The sequence below is a fragment of the Ischnura elegans genome, chromosome 4 (genome assembly GCF_921293095.1).
Source record: "Ischnura elegans chromosome 4, ioIscEleg1.1, whole genome shotgun sequence".
NCBI lineage: Eukaryota > Metazoa > Arthropoda > Insecta > Odonata > Coenagrionidae > Ischnura > Ischnura elegans.
Genome location: NC_060249.1, coordinates 40,019,429 through 40,043,834, shown reverse-complemented (window position 1 = coordinate 40,043,834; position 24,406 = coordinate 40,019,429). Strand labels below are relative to the sequence as shown.

The following is a 24,406-nucleotide window of genomic DNA, read 5'->3' as shown; positions in this document are numbered from 1 at the left end:
AGTATGACCGCTGTCCCTTACCGCTGAGAGGGGTTATAAAAGACGAAGGGTCTGGGTACCTGCTTCCGGATTCCGAGGGTTAATCCTAAACCCCGAAGAGTTGGGTCCCGAGACAAAGACGACGTAAACCCACGACCGTCCTAAAAGGGAGAGAGCTAGAAAACGTATATATACGGCTTTCGTTCTCCTGGCTGGTAAACTCTCACACGTACATATACGCCCGTCGTCTCCTGGGTCAGGAAACGTCCACACCTTTATATACGTGTACAGTAGGGAAAAGGTTAATTCAATAGTCACTTAAAATGATTAGGATTGTTGGATACCTTTTTTCTTATTTACTGTTAGGTATGCTCTCATATGGAACAAAATGACCTTAACAAATGGTTAACATGAAAATTACCGCATATTAAAGGGTGCATAAGAAAAAAAATAAGGGTGAAACATTTATCACTGAAAATGTCATTCCATGTATGTAATCGCGGCTGCATTAATGGTCTCTAGTTGTCTTGGTACGATTTGCGGAGGTTGTTTGGCTGTCTCGGGGGTGTCTCCTTGGTGTGATAAGTAGAGGTTTTATGATAAAAAGAGGTTCACTACAAAGAGGTTTGTCTATAAATTTACATGTAAATCTGATGTGACCGTAGGGGTGGTATGAAGTATGGAGGTTTATGATGTAAAGAGGTTCAATACATAGAGGTTTTACTGTATCTTCTTTCTGAATTCTGATTTAGTGGTTTTTGAGAGAATGGGCAGATATACAGGTAGCATACAATTTTTATGTATTTTAATAGTTCTTTTAACATTTTAAATTCTACCAGGTGTGTAACAAATACTTAAATATGTAACATGGAATTCACATTTTTCCAGTCATTTCTTTGAACCAAGCTATGATGGGGATAGTGGATCTTGGGAAATGCGCTAATGTAACTATCCCACGGTACTCATGCAGCAGTTGACTTCCAGAAATGGGGAACTTCTAAGCAGGTAGGCAGAAAAAGGTTAGTGGGGGAGAAAGAGGGAGGGGTGAAACAAGATTCTATTATTCTCCAGTAACTTGATATTTTCTTTTGAAGCTTTTCATTTATGATCTTCGTAATACGAACCCTGTGCGAGGTGGGACCTTTTCACCTTTTGTTTGATTTCGGAGAGGAGGAAAGTGTCGGAGGAGGGGCCGAGGGCTGATGGATGGAGGGGGTAGTGGATCTTGGGAATTGTGCTACGTACTTACTATCCCACGGCACTGAGGTTCTCCTGGTGGGGGAAACCGGGGATTTTCGGATTTTTTCACCCAATCATTTTCGGTTCCCCACGTCGAACTCTTTTCGCCGCTCTAATCCGTGTACATATTTGATGTAGTTCATCAACTTTCCTAAAACGGCACTGCGTGCACTAAATGACTAGAGTTCTTTACAATTTTCTGAGTCAACTATCAACGACAGTGTACAGCTCGAAATTCAAAGTATTCGAGAGCGTACCTTTAGCATAATTATTCGAGACCTCGAATATCGAATACTTTCTAGTATTCATGGATACTATTCGCACATCTCTACTTTTTAATATCTTTAGATGACATCGTCTTGCATATGTGTATAATCATTTTGATTAAACTTTCTAAAACTTTGCATGTAACTTAATTATTTTTCATTACGTTAACAATATACATAGGTGGCTCAAAATATCTTTTGCCAAATATCTCCCCCCTTGAGTGTTTTCTGTATCTTCTACTGACCTGGACAAAATCCTATCTTGTGGTACACTTCAATGCCTCAAAACTTGTGATAGAAAATGATAAAAAGCATGAGACGAAATAACAAGTTTCTATGAATATAGCATGTAAAATCTTTGCTGACTTTACCAGAGAGCAGACTCTACCATCGAGGTCTGATCCATTTTAGTCTGGAACCTATGTTGAATGAGATTCATAAATGCTTCTGTGAGTAATGTAAGTTCCAAGAATCTTAAACATGATGTCTTGGCCCGAAGCTCAGCATCCCTGGCAAAGGGTGGATCTGGATTTTTAAAAGAACTATTCATAATTTCAACCTGCGGTTGATCCCATTTACTAAGGTGAAATATGTAGAATACTGTGTATTGTATCATATGTGTTTATTTGGGTCAAGTGATGACTGATAATGGATTTCCTTTAGTCGGTGTGAAATTTGAGTGGTTCTCCACGGAACATATTATTATTGTACTATGGGGGACAAAAGTATCCCAACAGAATTTGTGCCTCCACCATCACTTTGCAGGAGAATGGATTCCCTTTCTAACGGTATATAATCCCTGGAATGAGTCAAGGGAAATTCATAAACGGTCTTATTTCAGCCACCAAGGTCGTGACGGTAAACTTGCCTGCCTCGCACCTCGCAATCGAACGTATTTCGTACTGCTCACCAGAATATTGGCATATTCGATATCCTTAGCAGTTGTGCCATCCGTTTATCACTATCTCCCTCTAACCCTCCTTTCCTTTCCTTCTTCGCTCCTAGTCAGGCACTCATTCTTAAGTTCACTTAAAGCCCATCTCCTTGTCTTCTTCCTCATTTCCTCGTCTCTGAAAATACGGCATAAATATTCGCCATATGTAATCTGCAACACAGCAATTGTGAGCATCAGAAATTTCTCTAAATACCTAAATAATCATCACTGTAAAAGGTTTCAGTATGACAATTGCGACTGAAAATATTTCCTCCATAAATTGCAAGAAATTAACCATTTATTTTTTCCTAGCCGGTGGCCAATACCCAAAAAATTATTTTCTGCAGTTTTATATATCGCTTTCTTTTCAATTGCTTTGAAAACCAATTTTGTTAAATTAAAACAATTCATGATATTCATTGCTGTCAAATTACTTTTGAAAATATTTAAGGGTCAAATAAAATATTTAAGTTAATGTGGACAAAAAAAAAATCAAGGCACGAAAAAAAATCTTCCAATGAATCCACACTTCACTTTGGACAGTATCTCTTCTTTTATTAAATTTGAAATCTCAGCAGCACTTCGATGTATTATATATCAGCATTAAAATCTCCAGTCGTGCACCCTCTCCGATTGTTAATGCCTCATCAACCTCTGTTGCGTTTCTTCCAGTAGTACACTTTACTTCTATTTTTATTCATCCTTCGCTATGTTTCCGCTGCTATTAAGCCTGCCCCAAACAAGCGGACTACTTTTCCCCCTCTCGCCTGCTGACAAAGGTACTCAAAGCAAGATGGGAGCATATCCTTCTCAATCCAAAGAAAAATGCGTTCTGTCCATGTGATCATTATTCTTTCCAGAAAAACTAAAACGTCTTCAAAGTCAACTGCATCCAAATACATAACCTATCGAATCTGCTCGTTGACTGTCTTGTTTACCTCAAGAGAAAGCATGCTGTGGCCTGTAGTGATTTTTGTTGTTTCGTTGAGATATGCAAAGGAAAATTCAGTGCGTTCCTAATATGCGCATATGATGCAGTCGATTGCGTCTCTATTCTATGGAGTTCATCGCAAGTCATGCCCTGGGTTGTGGGAGACTCAATGGTCAGTCGCGTATTTGGACGACGAAGAAAGGAAATGGCTTGCCTTGTTTGAATTTCCCTCACTGACCAACGAATAACAACCCACAGGAAAGGAAAAACACTATCCCGCGGAGCGATAGTGGCGGGACAACCTTTGTTGGGATAATGTTTTCCTCCATAGTACATGTGACTCCATAGTTCCCTCAGTCTCATGGATTAGCTGAAGGCCATGTGAAAATGGTTAAGCATCATTCGCATTATTAAGAATTAGAATGGAGTTGGATAGAGGCTCCTTAAAACAAATAGGGAATTATTGTGTAGAGAAGTCTTCTCTTTAGAAAGAGAGGTTATTATGGCATTTTTGTTTAGTAACCAGAAAACCTGAGAGTAGCAATGGCTTGGCCCCCTCCTGAAATGCTTCTTAAAGCCTCTCCAAAAGCAGCATTGTCATTGCTACATCATATTAGGAATAAGGCACCTACTTACCATTGTCCAATACAACAAAATTAGACAGTCCATGAGTAGGATACCATTACTGGAACAATCCATCTCCATGAGATGTCAAGAAGAGGTGAAGGAACATTGTCCAATTAAAAATTTTGAGCCTGAGGAATCCCAAAGACAGCTATTTTAGGGGACACAACATGCAAAAGTTTTAATGCTTTCACGATACTTCTGTGACTGTACCTGGAAAATTGGGCAGCTTCCACTATTGACCACTACAAAGCTCAATATTTTCCACCGTGGCAATGTTTGCCTTACCAACTCAACTAAATTTTTTCAGATCCTCCTCAATGGCAGACGCATCATAACATTCATGGCAAGGATTTCCCACTTGTAAATCCAATAAGATGAGAGCAGTGACCACTGAAGAATACCCTGGCATCTTCTAAGGACTGAAAAAGACTTGGGAAGTCTCTCAAGAGCCAGTTCTTCAGAGTCTCCTCTGGGCAGGCATGTAGCCTCTTTCAATATTGCATCAGAATTGGCATTTTATGCTTGTATTAGGAAGGTACTTCACTCTTCCAACTCTTAGAATAGTTAATGTGATCAAGAGTTCTTGGAAATTCCACCAAACAAATCCCTCAGTTGATGATAATGTAAACATTGACTTCGCAGAACACTGCATTAACACATTGAATATGTTGTTAAGATACTGATAAACCTTCCCAGTTGCTGGCCTCTTTCAGTACTCGTACAAGGAAAGAAGACTTCTGTTACTCACCCAGTATCCAAGGTAGCCACTATCCCTTAGGGAATGCAAAATCAGGTTGAACCATCAAAACAATATATGCTAAATTCATGGACCTTGAAAAGACCCAAAGATGAGTTGAACATCTGATACTATGTAAAACAATGAATCAGGAAATCTAAATTCACATGCTACATTACACGCTGATGTTTCATTTTTGTTTATGGTTTCAACAGTATTTCATCATTATCCAGTAAATACCTACGTGTAGCCAAATATATACATTGAAAATGGAGTAAAACTGTCAAAATGATTAATAGGTATCAAGAATGGGTGTGGATTGTAACAAGTGAATTTTATTTTACTTAGTGACTGATTAAATATGTCAATATATCATTTCTATTCTGTGACCCAATTTTTGGTCAAAGGAGGAATGGTTCACTAATGAGATCATTACATATGAGAGTATTTCTAGGCCACTGTGAGTATTAAAGGGTGGGTCGCAAGGGAGGTCATCTTGAACTCATCATGAGTGAGATTATCCTCCTTGGGTAGTAAGCACTGCATCATATATGAATATGTAACATCCATACTCCATTTTGTTCAAGGTGCTAAAGGTTGACAATGCCCAAAACATCACTTAGTTGAACGAAATAATGCTAATATTATTACTTTTTATCTTGAAAATGATGCAATAGTCAGCAGCAATGAAAGATTTGTGGAATAGTACTTTGCTATGTTTAGCAGCCATAGATATACAACTGTTAATAGGGATCCATGGAAATATGGTGATAATTTATCATGGCAAATTTGGGACATTCCAAAGCTCAGTGGGTACAAATGGCCATGTGGATAATTCATAAAGGCTCTAAGAATGTCTATTTTTCCAAGTGTGTTAGATCAATAAAATTTTCTCAGGATTTACGCTATGTGATAAGATTATTCGTGCAAGCGTTTTAAAAAACGCTAGCTCCCCATTTTCTGATCGGCAAACATGAAAGATCACACCAGTTTGAAGACTTTCAAGAGGTTTACCAGGTTCCATGTGAGTGCAAAATAATATATGTGAGGGGAAGGCTACCAGAACAATTGAAACTAGATCAAAGGAACAATGTAACCACTTGAGATTAACACAATCCCAAAAGTTAGCAGAGGCAAAATCAACAAAGACATGCTATTATAATGCATTCAACCCGGAGCATTTTATTAATACAGCCATGAAAGATGGATGAGTTTTTCTGTCCCTTTAAATACGGTCTTTCAGTTATGCGGATGCACATCCCTTCCGGCCCTAATGAAATTTTGCATATGTTTGGGTTAAATGTGTTTAGCAGGCAGATAAAAAAATCTATCTGAGAGCACATGATTGAAAAAGCTATCAACATTTGTTTGCATCCACATATTTTTGATAAGGGCACTAGACTTAAAAAAAAATAACTGCATGAAAAATTGTCATTAAATGTCTTAGATAGAATCGGAAAATAACTCAAAATCAACAGTGACAATTCAGCGAATCACATGGTAATTATATTTGATTGGAGGATATAAATAATGCTCAGTTTGTATCAGAATTGTTACTGTACACAAATTGGTAATAGACAGAAACTTTTTTTTTGGTACGTCAGAACAATTGACCCCTATCACAGAGTGCAAACCCTAAAAAAATTATTTATCATAAAGGCTCCTTCAAACTGCTGGGAAAACACCTAAACCGAAAGTACTAGTATTTTGATAGAAAAAATTTGTGTGATGTCCATTAGTAACATTTGACAGTTTTATCTTCTGAACTTTAATATAAAGGCTAAGTTGATAACATTTTAAATGCTTTACATGTGGTTGAGATCAAAGGTCAAAGGAACAAGATAAACTATTGAACCCATTAATTTCATTACAAAACATTTTCCATGTGAGGCCATTATAATTTCATGGAGAATAACAATATGAATGGTTATCTTCAAGATATTTGTAGCGAAAAATGCAATGTGCTATAAGATCACTTATATAATCTACAAACTAGCATGGATAAATTAGATAAAGTTATCACAATACAAGATTACAGCTTTTCCGGACTGATATAATCCACAATTTGAAAAGCCACAACCAATTCATTTAATAGTGGGAGTAAATAACCACAAGCTTAGTAAGCTGACTGTTAACACTTCAAAACAATCATTTCAGCATACACTGACTATTCATCTTTGCCTATCGGCTATTCTTTTTGACACATGGCACTTGAGGTCAACATTATAAAAACAAAGCAGGTAATAGGAAAATAAAACAAAAACCATGTTTTTGCTTGGGTACATACCATATGGCTGAAGCTAATAGAAAAGTTACATTAAAAGATACATTTTAGGGAGAGAAAAATAGTTTAAGATTCGTTGTATTACCTGCCTTAATTTGGTCATTGTACCAGCAAGCACAAAGAGAGAAGCCATCAAAAATGAACAAAAAACAACATTTAGCACCAAGGGCATTTTCGTTCTCCCTTTCTCACAAGTAACAAATACTGGAGATGAGAATTAGAAACTGACACCCCAGTTATAGGTTATGATATTAACAGTAGATATTAAACAAAGCTCACCCTCTTAGTGCAGCCATATTCATTGGAAAATATACCTTCAAAATGCCATCATCACTTATACCTTCAAAATGCCGTCATCACATTTGATCCTCTTAGCACTCATTACACCAAGATATTTTTAAAGAAACTGAAAGAAACATTTAAAAATATTTCTTTTTTAATTTTTTATGGAATGTGATAATCAACATATGCAAAATAACAGGGTCTGAGGTTGAAGAAAATACTGATAATTTTAAAGGGCTTTTTCCAGAGTAAAGATTTTTTTATTTGTAAAAAAATTGCATTATATTAACTCAGTATGTTTTAATGGGAAACTATTGATAGTGCAGAAAGTTATTTCAGACAAAATTTTGCAAACTGAAAAACCTCCAACAATTCCTTGTACAGATTTCCATTTGCAATACATTAAATTTCCAAAGTAAATTCTCTCTACGCAAGGTTTCACCAACAAATAACTCTTTGAACAATGCAACAATATTATGATTGCATTAACATTTCAATAATTATAATCAACAACATTAGAACTTTAGTTCATCCTTTAATCATCTGGCACAACCTATATATCATGCAGTCATTAATGAGCAACTTCCCAATCAAAAACCTATATCTCTTACCATAGTAGCCCATTATTTGTTTAAATGTATTTATGCCCCACAGAGAAGGTGAGTGGTGCAGCTCAACAAATTAGAAATGGATGCGGAAAGAAAAATAAACAAAAAATTTGTCCACCAATTCCTATCGTCAATTTCAAGTAATCATAACATTTCAACAAGCATCTTCTGTGTTTATGATTTAAGACGTTCAGTAAATTAAGTCTTGAGATGGAATATTCAACTAAGAGAAAAGAATTTTTAGCATAATTTTACCGTTAAAAAAAGAGTAATGACATTGAAAAAAATATCAGCCAATTGTACGTCACTTTGACACTCGCAGGAAATAGAAATGAAAAAAAAGACAAATAGACGAATTTATAGTTGAAAAAAATCTTACAACCTATTTGAAAGTTTCAAGGGCTTCAAGCTCATGGAATGGATGATTTTTTTTCACTAAAATTGAGTTTATGCACATTTAACTTAAACTTCCGGAGGCTTTAGATTTTATGAGGAAAATTATTTATAGGCGAGGAGATTTCCATACGTCAGTCTGTTATAAAAAAAAATTAAATGTCTGGTTCCCACATTCTCCATTATAAAAGTTTGTTGACAATCCTATGGGATACCATGCACAGCATAAAATCATCAAGCCAGTCCATACAAACACATTTCAAATGCAATATATGCAACACCACAAAAATTGTTGATTATAAAATTAAATATCTTATGTGAGCATGAACCTTGGCCTTTTCAACAAAATATCAATTAAACAATGCAATGACTCATAGTACATAATAAATTCTTAAAACTATTGTAAATGATATCAAGGAAAGGTTGAGAACTCAGTACAGTTTTCCGATTTATAACTATTGACAGTTTTCACAGGATTATTTCAATATTTTTCAGAAGAGTTGCAGTCCAACCTACAATTACATAGCTGATAAATTAAATATAAAAGTGAAAATGTTGGTATGCCTTTACCTGGTGTTTAACTTCATTGAGCCTTTGAGAGTACTAAGGTTTTCGACAAATAATCAAGCTACAAACAAATTAATTCAGGCATTTTGGTTCAAAGTACGGCACTCTTTGGTGTTTTGGCAATAGCATTTTGTTTAGATTAACTGCCCCTCTGTGATGCAAAGATTAATACAGGGCATTCAAAATATTTGTAATGGCATAAATAAAATATACAAAAATATACATCACCTAATCACCTTCACAAAGTAAAAGAGCTACAGGTAAAAATGAAAATCAACACTTGGACTATAAAATTGAAATATTAAGATTAAATAAAGCAGCATATTAATGCAACAACTGTTATATTTTAAACTCTATTCTATGGATTTCCAGAGGGAATAAAAATGCTAGTTTATCTACATAAATCAAAACCACTAGAAAAGTTTAAAGCTATTTTCACTTTAAAGTAGAAATAAACTATTTGGGTTGGCATTAACTTACCCAAAAGAGGTTTTGTGCATTGAATGAGTTCACTCAATCAATAAATTAAGGCTTACCTCACTGTACCTTTGTAGAGCTGAGTGCTTTGCAAGCAATTATTAGCAAAACTCATTCTTATTACCAATGGAAAACCTGCCATTAAATATGACAAAATTCTCTTTCTGTCACACTCAACCTAATATAATAATGTCTGCCTCTTACATTTTCCAATGGAGCATTTTCTCATACAGTTCCTTTTCAAATAGCTGGGTAAAGAAGGTGCAAATAAGCAATAGTTTGTCCACCATTTCAGCAATACTTTAACTAACAGTACAATGGCAAAACAAGTACACCACAATAAGTCATTCCCTTTGTTTCAAGCACACACTCACTCATAAAGGAACATGTTTGCAGTTGAGCCTGTTGATCACAGCATGGAGGAATGAGACAGGTGGATGGAAAATGAAACGCAAGTGGGCACTGCAAATCCTGGAAGTTAAGTTTGCTTAACTTATACGTCCAACTTTTTTGAAATATGTCACTCAACAGATCCATTCACGATGTGTGGAGCATCCTTAAAAAATTACCACATGATCAACTCTTCCAAATTTGCCCAACTCACTTATCATTCACACATTGTTGGAAATATCTCTCTTTCCTTTCAGAAAAATAATCACGTTGAAAATTTGAAAAAAAAACTTAAGTGTTGCACCACTCCACAATGCGCACAGATTCACCAAATGAAAATTTTTGGAAGTGTTTAAGGTAACTGCACTAGGCCCCATTGTGCACTAGTTAAAGCACTAAAACAATTTAAAAGTCAAAATAAATAACCTTCCCTATTTCAGTTAAATTGTGCCGGATATTGCCCTGGTGTGCAAATATCTTACAAAATCCAATTACTTAAGATAACAAATCAGTACTCTTGATCAGTTCCAAATTAATCATCATATTTTTTGTAACAATCACTCTCATTCCCAAATAAGAACAAACATAAAGAGTCGGCCAAAAATGGGCTCATGAAAAATAGCAAATGCTTTGAATAGTGGGACATTAGTGGATATACATTTCATGCCACAAGTATTCACTTTCAAGTTAAAGTAAATTAATGAAATATATACATTTTTTTAATCATATGATACCTGAGTAATTAAAAAAATATGGCAAACTTTGATTTTTGCAAAGGCTTCAAAAAATGATCTCGCACATATACATTAAAGAGTATTTGTTACAAGTATTTACAATCATTTAATATCGTTTGCATAAACTTGTAGATATTTATAATCTGCTCATTTTGTGAAATGCAGATTCCTGCCAAACCATGTTAGGGTAAGTATGTGAAAGCCTTACAGATGCTTTTTGCAGCTTTCCATTGCAGTGTAATTAATTGATAATGCATGCACATATGCAATAGGTACATGACAACTGCTTATACCATGGGCACAATGAAAATTGCCATTTACATAATATTCATTGAACAATCTTTCACTCAGCAAAAATGTATACCCATACAGCTTCAGTCAAGCATAAGCAATTGCTTCAATGATGGATTGCATAGGAAGTTCAACAGTACCAAGAACTTGGATGCAATCAACTCTGATTTGAATTGCATAATTTGTAGAGTGAATATCATCTCTAAAATGATATAACTGAATGTAATACATATTTTGACTTTAAAAGCTTAGATGTGATAAAAGTGTACAATTTAAAAATTTCTTTCATTTTGCAGAGAACTTTTAATTACATACAAATTTCCCCTATGTGCAATACAATTCCAATTCATGGTTGACCACTATCACAATTCTAGATTAGGACTAGACAACTTTACTCCACTCATTCAACATAATAGCTCGATTTTTTGTAAATCCAATTCCAAAATCCTTAAGCTATTTAGATGAAAATCACAGCATTTTTCAACTTTTGACTTCTTTGTTGACTCTGTCAATGAAAGTCCAGCAGTTCCCAATGATTTTTCAAGTTATGCTACAGCATTCTTTACTATACATCGGATGACTTGGATTCAGGTTGGCCATGAGGAACTGTGGACAATGGACTTCTTTCTCCGTTGGAGCCATCCTATTAAACAAGCACAGCAAAGACACTGTTAGAGAGCAGGACTCTATTCATGAGAGATTAGGATAGTTAACTTGCATATATTAGGCTGTCTATTTATTAGGAAAAGTAGGGTTGCACACAATATGAATTTAATCTAGCAAGGGTATTTGGGCGTTGATCTTATTCCTGCCTTATATCTATATACAGTAAAACCTCTTTACATCGTAATGGAGGGGACCAAAATTTGGGCATTTTGATGTATGGAGGTTCACTATAGAGAGGTTTTAGTGATAGGCACCATTTTATTGCTAAACCATAATATTAATATATTTAAACATACATGCATGCATTAGTGAACATGTATGTACAATTTAATGATTACACAAAGGTAAAAGTAACTTGTTCAAGAGGGCTTTTTAGGAAAGAAATTAGTTATTGGGTTTGCTTTAACCTTTTTAAAACTCTTTCTATATAATGTTTTTAATTCTATTGAATACAATCATATTATGGTCGCATTCCTCCATGCTTAATAAAAACCATTTAATTATGTTCAATAAATCCTCAACCTCTGTTTTGGTGGGAACTGTAACTGATTGCTCATTACCAATATCTTCCTCTAAATCCATCTCTTCCTGTATCCTGCAAGATATATACATCTCCTTCACCACTATCTTCCAACTCATGTGGGGAACAAATGTATAAATCATTATCAACATTTACAAACTCTTCAAATGTTGAATTTGTGTCAACTATTTTGTTGATTTTATCGTACTCTGTAGGTTCATTCTCAAATATCTCACTTTCCTCCTGTTTGCTACCACCCGTAATCCCATCCTTGATGAAGCATTTCTCAAAAATTGAGGAAAGGCACAGCCTGTGCATGGTCTGAAGGATGTTCCCTGAGCACTTTTAATGTCGTTTTCACTTTTCACTCTCCATAAAAAATAAATCACTAGCTGTTTTCGATAATGCCTTTTGACCAAAGAAATAATTCCCTGGTCTAAGGGTCGTAATTTACTAGTAGTGTTTGGAGGGAAGTAAACAACTTTTCTATTTCTTAACATAATTCCTTCATCCTCTTATTTCACTGCCCGCGTTTTTTATTTGTGCAGCCTAGATATACAGTTTCTTCTGTTTTACCTCGGTTGATTAAAATAAATGGTATTCCAAAGGTCACTGCTGCATCTTTCTTCTGCCTGCCCTCGTCAATGGCTTGGAAAATTCCTCGGAATGTAGTAATGTCAAGCAGCCGCCTTGTTTTATGTATTTGTCAAATCCATCATCAACTTATAATTAATTAAGTAATTTTCCTATGTTTTCATATTTTATGGCAAATAATTGAAAATACTCCTTATAATATATTTTAGAAAATTGATTCATTATTCTTATAGAGTATGACTTGTTAAAGATTATAAAAAATAAATAAACACATGACTATTGCAAAAAATAAACAAGAAATTGAGCGTAAGTTTGAAAATTTTGTTGAATTCCCTTCCTCTAAAATACAATGCTCGTAGAGCTCCGTAGAAAAACTCTGTTGAGGGCACAAAGAAACGCTAGGTCTGCAAAACTACGTGATTTCCTGGTGAGAATGCTGGGCGAACTACTTCAGAATGCGGCGGCGACAATAAAAAATTTCATTTCTCTACCGCGTATCAACTAATTAGCTGTCTCCTTCACCTAACATTGTCGCGCATGGAGTGATGTTCGTCAGTATTGCTAGAAATTGACGTCCCGGACTCCCGATGGAAGAGTCAGATTTCGCGGCATAAATACGCACGCAAGACATATGACTGTCGCTAAGCGCAATAAATTGTAAACTACGATCGTTCACGAAAGCATCGAAAAAAATTACCAAGGCGGCAGTGAGAAAGTGCTAAACCGGGAATTATGGGAATAAAATAATTGCAAAATTGTATTTGATTTATTTCGAGTCCCAGTAAATTCATGAAATATTTTCATTTTAGAAACGGAAGTAGCAATGCGGTTGAGTAATTCTGTCTCCATAAATGGGAGTGAAGTTAGTTGAAATATTTTCGCCGGCAAGGGATTATAGGCTGCGCTGGTCGCCTCTTTTATTAACTGAACTTAGTATGTAAGCACTTACAGGAAAATAAAGCCATAAGTAATAGAAAGCGAGTGCTATCGCGCAATTTTTACCATGATTCGAGAGCAAACGATGCGTTCTGTCTTCATTTACTGTCACTTAAAATGATTGGGATAGTTCGTTGCCTTTTCCTTATTTACTGTTCAGTATGCTCTCGTATGGAACAAAAGGGCCGTAGGTAATGGTTAACATGAAAATTGCCGTAAAGTTAAGGTGTAAAAGAGAAGAATAAGCGTGAAACATTTATCGCTGAAAATGTCATTCCATGTTCGTTATCGTGGCTGCATTAATGGTCTCTAGTTGTCTCGGTACGAAATGCGGAGGTAGTTCGGCCGTCTCGGGGGTTGCTCGTTGCTATGATATATAGAGGTTTTACGATATAAAGAGGTTCACTATAGAGAGGTTTGCCTATAAATTTACATGTAAATCTAACGGGACCAGAGGGTTGGTACGATGTATAGAGGTTTACGATGTAAAGAGGTTCACTACATAGAGGTTTTACTGTATGTACAGTTGAGGACTTCAAAAACGGAATCCTGAAACCCGGAAAACCAGAAATCCAGAATAGCTCACAGCTTACTTTGCTACATCTATGTAGAGGTGTCATAGGTGACCACGTGTATACCCTTCACTATTGAAAAATACGAGTGATGAAACAAGTCATCAGCTTCACTCTCCTCGATTATATGACTTAGAGAAATGGAGAATTCACCTGTCCTACTTTAAATCAAAGAGGAGTTATTAAAAATGGGAAACATCTTTGGGAAGGCCCTCAAGACCAGAAATCCAGAAACCCTTTGGTCCCAAGCTTTCCAGATTTGAGGTCCTCAACTGTATGTAAAACAAAGTCGAAAATTGTGTTAGTTACACCATTTATAACCAGAGAACGGCTGAACAGGTTTGAATGATATTTCGTTTTTTGGATTTTTCTCAGCCCTGGATAACAGAATAACCATTAGAAAATAGTCTTGAAAATAGAAAAAAATTAATCTTGATTATGGGGGTGTTTTTTTAGGAGTTGGTAACATTGCAAAAGCTGTCAAGTTGGTCAACACTAGATGATATGTTTTACTTTAATCAATGTAATTACTGAGCATCATAACAATAATAAAAAAATTTTAATATGTAATTAAAACATATTTATAATATAAAAATAATATTAAAATCATTTAATTTGAACAAAGCTAGGCTCAAGTTGAGTCATCAACAAACATGTCACTACCGTGTGTGTAAACAAATCTCCAAGCAATTATTGACAATCAGAAATGACCGTGTTCCTGTCGACAATTAAAGCAGATTGATTTCATTCCCATATGGAATTTTTGGAATTTTGTTTCATTGTAAGATAATCTCATCAACAAATTGTTCCCGAGCATGATTAATAACCACAAAAAACCACAAATGGTTGAGTAAGCGAGCAATTTTGGTGGCTAAGAACAATGATGTGGATGACTTAAATTTCGTAATTCAGAATCAAATCGTAGGTACTCACTCAAATCTCTTGACTGTGTAACAAATGAAAATGAAATCACTAACTATTCATCTCTATTTTTAAACTTCTTGCATTTACCAGGCTAACCACTGCACAATTTACAGCTGAAGGTTGGCTTGGTAGTAGTGATGCTTTGAAACCTAAACCAACCAAATCTATGCAATGGAACATGTTCAGTGATAAAAAAACTTATGATCAATGTGATTCATGGGACTATACTAAAGGAAAATACAAGTATGAGGAAGTTATCATTCCAAAGGATTCCCATGATCCTAACCCATATGCCCTTAGAGTTTAAACAAATTCAATTGCCAATTTTTGTTGTATTTGCGATTACGATTAACAAATCATGAGGTGAGTGTTTGTGTTGGAAATCTCTTGTTTTTTCATGGTCAAATATAAGTGCCATGTTCACATATTGGTAAACCATCATTTTGTTCTTGCGCATGATAAAAAAGCAAAAACTCTTGTTTATCAAAAGTTACTTGACTAAAGAGAATAAAGCTGAATGTTTAGGGTAGACCGTGGAACGTTTATGCATGGGGCACTTTTACGCAGTGTACTTTTCCTAACGGAGTTACAACTAGAACACCACAAGTCATGACATATTAATGCTGCTCCCTTGGGGCTATTCTCACAAGATTTTCAGCATATTCAAGCATCAGTCTAGCATTGTGTAAACTTGGCCCAAGAACGAGGCGAGTTTACGCAACAGACTTGGACTTAAATACATTTTTTTACTGTTAAAACACCAATAGGCCAACAATTGAATGCATAAAATTTTGACTATCAATTACAAGACCACAATTCTTAAGTTTTCAAAGTAAAAACATAAAAATTAGAAAATTCATTGAAAAAAATCCGAGTACATATATGCGCTCCCATCTGCCTTATGTAGATTAAATAAAGAAAATGTTTTTATTACAAGCCATTGTAATGCATATTTTTTTAGTTTTATTGATTTTTTTTATTTTATCATAATTAGTGAAAATTATAAAAACCAGATTCATCATAGGTGCAACTAAACTGTTCATTGATTATTAGGCGGTACAAAGTTCGCCAGGTCAGCTTGTCTAATATTACTTAGTATACTCTTCTGCTCAGAAATTACACCTAAATAGAATCCTTGCGTTTCATACTGTGAACTTATTTGGTCCATAGTTAATTTTTATCAAGGATTAGGATTTTTATGATACAACAACATTTTGAAGGGTTATCAGGAGTGGCTAACATTATCTGAGCTCTTTTTCAAGTTAACACTATCTTATAATGCATGCATTCATATAAAATCCATTTCAATTAACTAGGTATCCTATCTATCACACATATTTATTTACCCATTTTGTTCACCGCTAATTCTTATATCAAATTTAAAAATTCAAGGGTTCTCAGGAATGGCTAAGATTACTTTGACTTTGTTTTACTAGTGAACAAAATCCTATCATTGGCACATTCAGGGGGAGAAAGTGCTTAGAGCACTACCATAACAGAAGTGAAATTTCTTGCAGAATGTGACCACTAAGTAGTAGCTTAGTGTCAGCGATTAGTCATTTCTCAGAGCAGTCTTTAGGGCCACTACTTGCCAGATCACTCATTCACGATGGGGAGAATTTTAAATATTAGCTCTAAGTGGCCAATGGTGTGTTACTAGATGATTCAGAGGCCTTTGTGAGTGCTCAATTGCCTTTCCTGATCAAGGAAATTGAGAATATGCTATGCATCAGTCTGCTTCTGTGGTAAGAGCTCCGAGCGCTCACTCATCCTGAATGTGCCTAATGGAAGCAGTAATATCAAAAATTAAAATTATGGGCAATTTTTTGTAAATGCTTTAATTTTACTTCACAACCGGTTTCAATGTATTTTCTATCATCTTAGGTGAATTCTTCTCAAAACATTTCATTTAAATACACTAGAGGAGAAAGAAGTAGGGAAAGAGATTGAGGGGAAAGAGGAGGGTAGGAAAAGGAGGCAGGGGTTTGTAGTGGGAGAATAGAGGACACACCTGCCTCTCCTCCCACCTTCCTTTTACTCCTTAGACTCTCCCCAATTTGTTTCCTCTCCAGGGATTTTGAAGGAAATGTTTTGAGAAGAAGTCACCTGAAGATAATACAATATGTATGAACTGCAACTGGTCGTGGAGTGAAACTAAAGCATCAGTGGAACATTGCCAGTAGCTTTTAATTTATTAATACGATAGAATTCCACAAGATTGAGCCTCAAACCACTATAACAGTTAGCAGTCATATTGAATCCACTTCAATTACCTGCTCTGTTTGGCGATCGAGCTCGTCGAGGGACTCTAGCCTAGCAATTGGAGCCTCCGCAATGGCCTGAAAATCCCATGAGCCAGTCTCGCTCCCTTGTCCTCTTGTGCTGCTTCCAATGCCGTCCCCTGCCTCTCTCCCCTCAGTCATTGATGCTTGGGTGGCATCAGGATCCTCTTGAACAGCCTGGCGATCCCACTCTATCTGCTCCATTAACACTACGGGCGCTCCTTTACTTTGCTGAAGAGAGCTCAGTCCAAATGGTACAAAACTGCCTTTGACAGCACCCCAACTAGTGGTTGAGCACTGTTTGCATAAAAGTAAGGATAAGCATAATAAGGTCATAGGAAAATAAGGCATATCCTTTAAGGACAAAAATGTTAGCCATAATTCAAGATATAAGAACAAAACTTTGTAAGCACATACTTTCAACAGATATTAATTTAAATTGCAAAACATGATTCAATCATGTATGATTATGCCACAGAGTGGTGGAATGTGTTGTGTAATTTAAATGAAGCTGTGTGGAAAATACCAAGTTTTGTCCTTTTATCATGAATGCGCAAAATTTCCACCGAGTTAAATAGGAAGTGATCAGTCTTATTATAGCTATAATGTTATAAAAAGAATGATTTCATGATAAGAATCGATACATTTGGGATGAGAAAACTAGAAAATCTTAAATGGTGAGAGGTTTCACCCATATGCTTGTAAATTAATGATTATAATGATGACTGCGATAAAAAGTACACATGCCATGACCTTGAAAAATCATGGGAGTTGGTTATTTATAATTTTATGCCTGTCAGGGGAGCATGGTAGCTCATTAGAGGGGAAGACCAGAGTAATGCTGATGATCAAAGGGTCCCAGGTTCAAATCCTGTGTGGAGCTTTAGGACACATCCAACTCCTTTCCTAGCGAGATAGCTAAAGGAAAAGTCACTACCCCCTATCCTGAATGTATAAATTTCATGTGCCTGTTGTATTCCAGGAGTAATCTTAGTAACCAATTTGAAGTTAATCACTCACTCAATGATTCAAGCAAAATTCTTGGTTTGTATAGGTGAGGGTAGAGCTCACAAAAGAGTTAGCCACAGGCACAGCCATGGAATTAATAGCTTTGCATAGTTATTTTATGAATTATTTGACAATTACATAAAGATAAAAACAGCCTAATATATAAATAGTGAAAACAAATGATTTTTTTTTACAATTTATTGATTTTGCAGGGAGCTGTAATTTATCATAATGCATAAAATAACTTATTACAAAGCTTACGAAATCTTTTTGTTATTTTGTTCCATTTTGTGGAGAAACAGTGGTAAGTTAAATGTTAAGCAGGTAACAAACATTTAACTTACCACTGTTTCTCCATAAAATGGAACAAAATTACAAAAAGATTTGGTAAGCTTTCTACTCATTCTTTGGGATAACTGCTGATGGACAGTTCCACACTGAGGTTATCAGTAACAGATGTGGCACTCTATTTTAACGTTAAACATGGAAATCTTTGTTTGTATTTCTCTCTCATTTGCAAAGCAACATTACTATTACTTCCCCCTTCTCCTCCTACTTTCCTCTTCCACTCCTAAAACCAGTGCTCTCTTTCACCAGGGCAAGAGAGTGGCCCCCACATCTATACCCAACCAAGCCAATGCATCTGCAGGCGAGCCCCCTCTTGTCTTCCCTTTGTCGCAAGAACACGGAAAGTGACAAAACGAATAATAAATAACCGATAACCTAAGCAACTTCCATAAAATTTACTATAGAAATGAATATATAGTGTTTAACGATTATCATTAACATTATAACTAAAAAGTATTAGATGAAAGAGGTAAATGTTAATGACTAATAATTTTTTCTATAAAGTTACCTATTATGATTCAATTGTTGTAACCCCAATCCTTTATTTGATGTTATCGAGTCCATTTCTGAAATTTACAACTGCCTTGGAAAAGACTTTCATGGGTCATTTGAATTCTCCGTACCTGAGTGAGATCGGCGGGTTGAGACATACTTCGAGCCGGTGGGATGGGACGATCCTTGAGCTCAGGAGACATAGGCACTGATGGACAATGTCTGTGTTGGTGCTGGTGATGGGCGTGGGACGGAGGTCGACGCAAACTGTGAGTGGGATGGGAAGTCGAGGGTAACGTGAAGGGCCTTATAAAACATGACTGGGTTGGCGTGTGGTGAGAGGGATGCAGGGGCATAGGGGTCGCTGAGGGAGGAAGGGATGAATGGAAGGAAGTTGTCATTGGGAAATGTGGGGAGGAAGAGGAGGAGAATGGTCCGTGGGAGAATGATCCCGTTGCCTCCTCCATACCTGCAGTGCTACTGGAACTAAATGTCAAAACAAATCACACATTAGGCACAGTTTTCTGAATGGGTGGCATCAGGGTATGTATCTAATATACTTTTATACCCTGAGTGAAGAAGCCAAATTGGGTATTCATGCTTAGGAGCAGAAACTTCTATCAGCATGTTTACACATATGATTAGGGCTTATTAAGCAGTAAAGGAATCAACCTATAAATAACAAACCTGAAAACTATGCTGGATAATGTAAGATCTTCACATGTTATGATCACAAAATTTCAAATTGAATCAACTTGAGCATTAATCAAAATTGAAAATTAATAATAACCTATAGTAGGAATGTATGGATCCAGGATTTTTTTCAGATCCGGATTGGATAATTGATTTCAGGTTTCAGATCTTTGGATATTTTCGGATCCAAATGCACTTTTAATTGCCTGCTATACAACAAAGTAATTATTCAAGTATCTTATGGGTACATGCGATCAAATTTGAATTCCTTAAGGAATGCTACTTAGATTTTCATACACATTTTAATATTTTAACTGATTAAACATCATTTTTATAAGCTTTCAAGTTATATGACAGTATTCAAATTTTCCACACACAAGTTTCCCCCGAATTTTATCACTTTCTCATTGCATGCTGACTTGTGTTTCACCCAAAAATGCTTCTTCAGTTGAATTGAGGTGGATTTTGCACTTCCTTGCAATACTTTCAGCTTGCGTTGAGCTCTCCTTATCTCAATAAATATGTTTCCACATAATGAAATACTTTTATATCAATATATCATAAAATTAAATTGCAACTGCGCAATCTGCAACATAACTGACAATGTTTGGAACAACATACATTTCATATGCAACGAGGTTTTGGAACAGAACGAGATGACCGCTCAGCAATCTTGAAAGAAAGGGGTGGATTGCAGAAGCGCATAAAGGAGAGGCAGAGGGGAAGGACTGTGAGCCCTCAGTCTTTCAAGATACGAGATTACGGACGAGGGAGTCAAGGATGGACATGTCAGATCTTCTATTTTGAGAAGCCGGGCGAGCCATGTGATGTATGACGTTGGCATTTCCAGCCCATCTCCACTTGTTTGAGGGGGCTAATGATACGCTTGTTTCTTTGAAAACTGATCTATTTCGACAATGTTGAATATTTGTATAGTCTAGTTGTAACTAGAAAACTTAGTGGCAATCACTTAAGAGCTGAAAAAAAAACTAAAATATCGTCAGAAATGTGTCGCGTTTGGTCTCATTCTTCTTTAAATCTCGTGCATGTTATCCAATTGCTGAAGCTATCTAGACCCAGGCCCAGAAAGTCACTCACCTAGCATTTGTCCTCCAGAAATGGAGAATTGAAGCAGGTAGGCCGAGAAAGGTCAGTTGGTGAGATGAGGTAGGGATGAAACACGCTTCGATTGTTCCTGTATAACGTGATATTTTCCTTCGAAGGAATGATTTATGGTCTGTGTGATCACAGAAATGACAACAATTGCCAAAGTTATGGGCTGATGGAGGGCCGAGGGTAATTTTCTGAAATCTCGGACGTAGTTACTTTTGACGTGGTTATTACACTAAGACGCTGAGATTGTTCAATCTCTTGGGAAGAGTCACATTATGCCTATTGTAATTGCCTTAACATTTTTCACGGCTGAAATTCTGATGCATAACCCCTACGAGAGTTTCTGAACAAAATGGCTCATAATTAGGACAAGCGTCATAGAGCGACGGCACATGCGAAGAGAGGAACAGAACTCTTTCCACTCTCTCTTATGGGATGCTGCTTTCAATGAACCATCAATTAAAAATTTTGGATACAAATCTGATGTCTTCAGAGAGTTTGATCCTAAGTATTTAGTGAAAGGCAATATCTGCGGATATTTGGATCCAAGGTATCTGATCCGACCATTCCTACCCTTTATTCATTCCACCAGGGTGACCTTTAATATTTTTCTGGCCTGAGCAATTCAAAAAAATTTTACAAAATATATTTATTTTATAACGGCCAAAGTAGTGAAAACCATGTATTAAAATAACATTATTTGTGAATTCATTAATTCAAAAATTAACTATTTTCAATTTTATATATGGTCCGCAGATGAAAATGCATTTCAACAGTGGCCCACCAGATCATTTTTGGCTGGCCGCCCCAGCATTGCACAATGTCTACGTCATTTGTCGATTAAGGACACAGAACTTATGTGGGTGGTGAGACACCAGCACTCGGCAACTTAAGCATGCAAGTCTTGATTGAGTAACACCAGTATTTACTATTCTTTTTACAAAAAATATGACTACTCCTAATCAGAAACATACTGTACAAAAGGTAAAAAAGACTCAGCAAACAAGGCCAATTAACCTCCCACAGGATTCTAAGTCTCAAAAGCTTACAAGATTAGGCTAAATTAACCGACCCATGCATAGAGTGCAAGATATGGACTTTGAACTACTAACTTATTTTCATTTTATAGATGAAAAATTTATTCAAATGCATACTACATGCCATAAATTTATTGAAATTTTGTCAGAAAAAAAACAAATGCACACGTGTGGTTCTCTATTTTCTTAAAAATGAATTAATATTGCTATTTTACTCTTCACAATTCGTAATTTATTCTAATCAAACCTGTTACATCATAACTCGAATTTCATACACAGAAGGATTTAGAACAGTCAAACTTCGTAAATATTATGACTACAATCTTTCACACATGCTAACAGGAATATAAATATACAAACTTAAATTGAAATAATATCACCATATTGACTATTACTAGCTGGTACAATTCACACTTTGAAGACAATAATATGGAAAGAAAGCAATAAAACAAAAAACTGGAAGACATAAATCAAACGTGGAATTTTCTCAACAAAATAAAATGTACCTTCTAACACCAAAAATATGACATAGACTACTTCATGTGATCATAAACTTGGCAGGAAATAGCAATGAAAGCAGAGCTAGCACAGGGGTCATTACAAGGGACCTAAGCCCTTGCATTTCTGATATGGCTAACAAAAGAGCACTTTCAACATTAAAAGCACATGGCATGGAAAATTAGACTGTAATCCATACCGAAAGGATTGATGAGGTGTACCACTTCTCTCAAGGCGTGGCTGACCTGAACTACTCTGAGGAGTACTAGAACTTCGGGTCAGGTGCCGGTCCCTTGGGAGGCGTGAGGTTGTATTTGAGGCACTGTCGGGTGGGGACTGCTGTAAAATTTAAGAAACATGACAGTCCTTCCAAAGAATTAGGCACCTTCACATGATCTAAGTGAGCTTGGATCTGTAACATTAAAATTTCTGATTCATCATTATCTTTTACAATAATAGTATTTAACGGGAGGAGATAGCAAAAAACCAATGACAAAATTCAATGGGAAATCATTATATATTGATTGATATTCACAGGATGAAAGACAGAAAAAAAAACTATAAAAGATCTTACCTATCTACGTCACTTTCTAATGACAGCATATTTACAGCACATCAGTTCATTGAACAAATAAATTTCATGCATAGTAGAGATCACAGCATTTATCGCAGAACAAATGAAAACCTTATGGGATATAAAAAATCAGTCTGATAATGGTGTCTCCAAATCCTGGGATCGGGGAAATCACATTCCTGCAACTCAAGGACTAAGTTTCAATTGCAATCCTTGGATTAAAAATAATGTTTAGTTCATATTGTGTTGGATTATTATGTAGTTCTGCATTGGATATGAAATATTTTATAATGAAACTGCTCCTAGATGCATGCTTTCATTATAATGCTTACTTTATAAAGTATTACGTTTATTTTCAGAGTAAGCTTTTGGGATGTATTCGGTAAACACCTCATAGGATATCCAGCTGCTTTGTAGGGATGCTTATTTGAAGGAAGGAAGCATTCATCTTTGTACAACTATAGTTGAATACTTTGACAGCCATCATTAGCTTCTTGTTTTCAGTTACCAAAGAGCTGCAATAAATGAATATTGTCACACATGGCTACATCCCAATAATCTTATTGTATTGATAGTTCCAGGAAATGAATTTACTGAACTAATTAAAGCATTTAGAGAAAAAGTACAACTAGTAATGCGATATTCATCAACTGAATACCACCAATGCTGTGGAAAAACAGCCTTATACAATGTAGCATAAGCTTTGGGGAATAAGAGCTAAAACATTTTCAGTTGGAGGATGGGCAACATGTAACCCAAATTCACGGACATTCCACAAATAATGCTAACTAGAAGTATAAATGATTCCCCAACCACTTATCAATATGTCATGAATTATAAGCCTCATTTTTATGCTCATTGGAGCACTGCCTCTGAAGACAATAGGGAGTGCAAAATATAGTTTACCATCCAACGTTAAAGAAGCCTGAGTGACGTGATGATTGGTAATTTGGCAGAAGAATTAAACCACTGAATTGAATGCCAGAAAATGTTTTAATATGATATATGCCTGTGTTTCAAAACAATGATCTGGGTTGAAATGGCTTTGAGGATGACCATACTTTCAATTTTACACTGACGGATTTCTATATTATGATAAAACCTCTTACATGATGCATGTCCTATTTTACCTAACCAGGGGCCACCATCAGGGGTCATTGTAGATTAAGTGTAAGTAAATAATACTGGCACAAAGCTGGGGGGAAGAGGACCCTTTGGGGCTTCAGCCCCTCTGATATTGTTCCCTTGGGGCGACTACCTGCCATACATCCCCTTAGGAGACAACTTGCCCGAGGGCACTTATCCGAAGACTTTCTCTCAAAAACTTAAAATTGTGGACTTAAACGAGAAAGTCTCAGACTCAAAATTTGAAAAATTGGATGATATGAACTACTGCCACCAGAGCCGTAAA

General features: G+C 36.0%; 1 protein-coding gene across 1 annotated transcript in view; it reads right to left on the bottom strand.

The window, feature by feature from the left end:
- Positions 1-6,443: 6,443 nt before the first annotated feature.
- Positions 6,444-24,406, bottom strand: part of LOC124158120 (potassium voltage-gated channel subfamily H member 2) — a 404,742-nt gene continuing 386,779 nt past the window's right edge. The window contains exons 21-24 of the mRNA XM_046533302.1: positions 22,621-22,760; positions 19,212-19,566; positions 17,224-17,529; positions 6,444-11,381 (exon numbers count right to left, since the gene is read on the bottom strand). Coding sequence (XP_046389258.1) covers positions 11,304-11,381; positions 17,224-17,529; positions 19,212-19,566; positions 22,621-22,760 — 879 coding nt within the window. The 3' untranslated portion in view covers positions 6,444-11,303. The remainder of the gene's footprint in view (positions 11,382-17,223; positions 17,530-19,211; positions 19,567-22,620; positions 22,761-24,406) is intronic.